The 2,779-nt window shown below is 52.9% G+C and overlaps 1 protein-coding gene across 2 annotated transcripts in view; it reads right to left on the bottom strand.

The window, feature by feature from the left end:
* Window positions 1-998: 998 nt before the first annotated feature.
* LOC119339467 (cyclin-P4-1-like) overlaps window positions 999-2,779 on the bottom strand; it is a 2,641-nt gene continuing 860 nt past the window's right edge. Inside the window, exons 2-3 of one of the 2 annotated variants that reach the window (XM_037611521.1) lie at window positions 2,069-2,472; window positions 999-1,499 (exon numbers count right to left, since the gene is read on the bottom strand). In XM_037611521.1, the coding sequence (XP_037467418.1) occupies window positions 1,190-1,499; window positions 2,069-2,472 (714 nt within the window). In that variant the 3' untranslated portion in view covers window positions 999-1,189. Of the gene's footprint in view, window positions 1,500-2,068; window positions 2,654-2,779 lie in introns of those variants that run through there. The other variant, XM_037611517.1, reaches the window with a different exon arrangement.

Here is a 2,779-nt window from a genome sequence, read left to right on the forward strand (position 1 = left end):
ATGTGACCAGCCATGTTCTAATCCAGCTCACGGCATTAAGGCCAAAGGCATTATATATTACTACAGCGCAAAAGGCGCAGCCACTAGCCCTACATCTACATGCACACCACGTTCCTTCCGATCCATCCTTGTATTTTCACTGGCAGTCCGCGGCGCCTTGATGCGATGCGTCTACTGTTTCTGATCATCAAATCTTCTCCTCCTCGCCTGCACACCACCGAAGATGCTCGCCCCTTTTCCTTGTAGGGTCTCATCCTTTGTGCATTGGACTTCTACTTGTCTCTTGTGGTGTTCTTTTCGCAGAAGTTGTGTATGCTAACTGCATTGTCATTGCAAAGAGGGAACTAAACTCTGAACATTTTTTTTTAATTCTGTATAAAAGGCGTCTGAAGAAGCATCGATGCTTTTAGCATGGATTATATCATGTACCAGTGAAATTTCTGACTAAGCTATTTCTGGTCAGAACATCTGACTGAATCTGTCACTGACAGTTTCAACTCGTTGCCTCAGAGACAATTCAGTCAGAGTGACTGCCATTTCCACCACTCTGCTCATAAATTCAGAGTTCCTATTTCCTGCACGTTCGGAACGCCGAGGGGAATTATTACTCACTGTCCTGGGAAGCAAATAAACCCATGGCCGTCATTTTCCGCCGCATTCCGGTGAGGCGAATTCTGTCCTAATGACACTGCATATACAGTTATACACACACCATGCAGCGCATAGTAAGAAACATGCCATGTTCTGAGAATCAAACCCGCTTGTTCTCCAATCTCCACCATCCCACGATGTCCGATCCATCAATCCAATCATAGTAAATTACCTTTTCCCCGGCGAATAGTTCGCTCCAGAAAGCGGGGGGAAATAGAAAAAGAAGAGCAGAGGAAAAGAAACAAACAGGAGGCAAGCAAAGCATGCAGATGCAGTGTGCTGCGACTCACATGCACAGTGACACAGATTAGATCAGCAGCATCTCAGCTCGTTAAACAATGGCCACGCACAATCTCAATCCGATCCGTTCTTCCATTCATGATCGATCCTTCCAACAATGGCGAAATCCATCCTAACTAACCAACACCTATGTACCAAGAACGGTAAAGGGAAAAGAAAAGGAAAAAAGAAGAGACCATGACAGTTGACACCGCAGGGACAAAAAAGAGAGAGAGAGAGAGAGGAAGAGCCCGATCGATCAGACGGTAAGCTGCTGCTGGTGTCGGTGGCAGCCGGACTTGGTGGCGGCGGTGGCGGCGGCGGCGGTGTCGACCTCCTGGTCGGGCAAGCAGTGCTGCAGCAAGCTGGTGGGGGAGACGGCGTCGATGGACGGCGGCGGGTGCTCGAGGTACGCCATCTCGGTCTGCAGCACGGCGCAGTAGGAGGCGAAGACGGCGGGCGTGACGTTGAGGTCGAAGGCGATGCCGAAGAGGAAGTCCACCTCCAGGTAGTTCATCTCCATCAGGCTGATCCCTCCCACCCTCGCGAAGTAGGCGTTGTTGTAGCATCTGCATTCACAACAAACAAACATTCGTCAAATTTTCTCTTCGAGGACACGCGAAAGCTTTGCGCACGATCGACGCATCAACAACAACAGCAAGCTTGTTTTGACAGCAATGGTGAATTGCGGTGGTGGCAAAGACATCGAATTGGACATCCGTGAGCTGTCCTCGTGACCAGCTAGAAACGGCAATGGATAGCTTGGCTCCGGTTGGTGGCGTGCCAGTTGGAAATCCAAATAATGGTGGGAAAAAAATGCGAGCAGGCCGGGCCCGCATGGCTGGTACACACACAGTGGCGGTCCGTGAGGTTGGTCGTGTGCTCGGCACGACACGACAAAGGGATCGCAAAGTCAGATCAGATCAGACTCGGAGCCCAATTGGACTGCAGATTTAATCTACCACCTCAATTAAGTGATGATGCCGCACTAAACCACCTCAATTATGGTTCGGTTTATCTAGTGGTAGTAGATCGCTTTAATCCTACTGGCTGAAACAGGAATGCAGATGGTGTAATTCGGTGTCTGTTGTTGTTAAATTTGGGACCGAAATTTTGATGGTGTGGATTGGATACGTACATGTCGTCGACGAACTTGACGGCGGTGAGGACGGAGGTGATGAGGAGGCGGTGGACGTTGAAGGAGTCGACGGCGAGGGCGGGGCGGCGGCGCAGGAAGCGGTCGAGGTAGATGTAGGCCACCACGTAGCATGAGGGGCTGCAGCCGGCGAACCGGAAGATGCGCTCCAGGTAGCCGCCGACGGAGATGGCCGGCTTCGTCAGCCCCTGGAACGCCGACACCGCCTTCTTCTTCTTCGTCATCGTCGTCGTCGACTCCTTGCCGTCTTCTTGTTGATCATGCTCTTCCTCCTCCTGCTCCTCCACGTCCCGTATGCGCCGCTCCACCGCCGCGACGACGTCGTTGCGCTCCGCCACGCGCTCCAGCAGCGCCGACAGGATCGAGACCACCCGCGGCACCGCCGCCTGGTCCTCCGCCGCCATCGTCATCATCGGCCGACCGTTCGCTCCCCCAGTTTCTTGGCTGAGCTCGCTCTCCTCGGCTGCTCTAGCACTAGCTTGCTTGGGGTCTTGGAGCTGGAGGTGAGAGAGAGAGAGAGAGAGAGAGAGAGAGAGCGGGAGGTGAGGTGGGAGATGGTGGTGGATATAAAGGGTTGGAGGGAAAGTGAAACGGACGCGAAAGGAGAGGATGGCGGAATTCGTGGGTGGGAGGGCGCTTTGATATCTTGCTGCTCTGCTCTGTACGCCTGCGCAGGTGGAATAAATTTGTCGG

The sequence above is a fragment of the Triticum dicoccoides genome, chromosome 1B (assembly GCF_002162155.2).
Source record: "Triticum dicoccoides isolate Atlit2015 ecotype Zavitan chromosome 1B, WEW_v2.0, whole genome shotgun sequence".
Taxonomy (NCBI): domain Eukaryota; kingdom Viridiplantae; phylum Streptophyta; class Magnoliopsida; order Poales; family Poaceae; genus Triticum; species Triticum dicoccoides.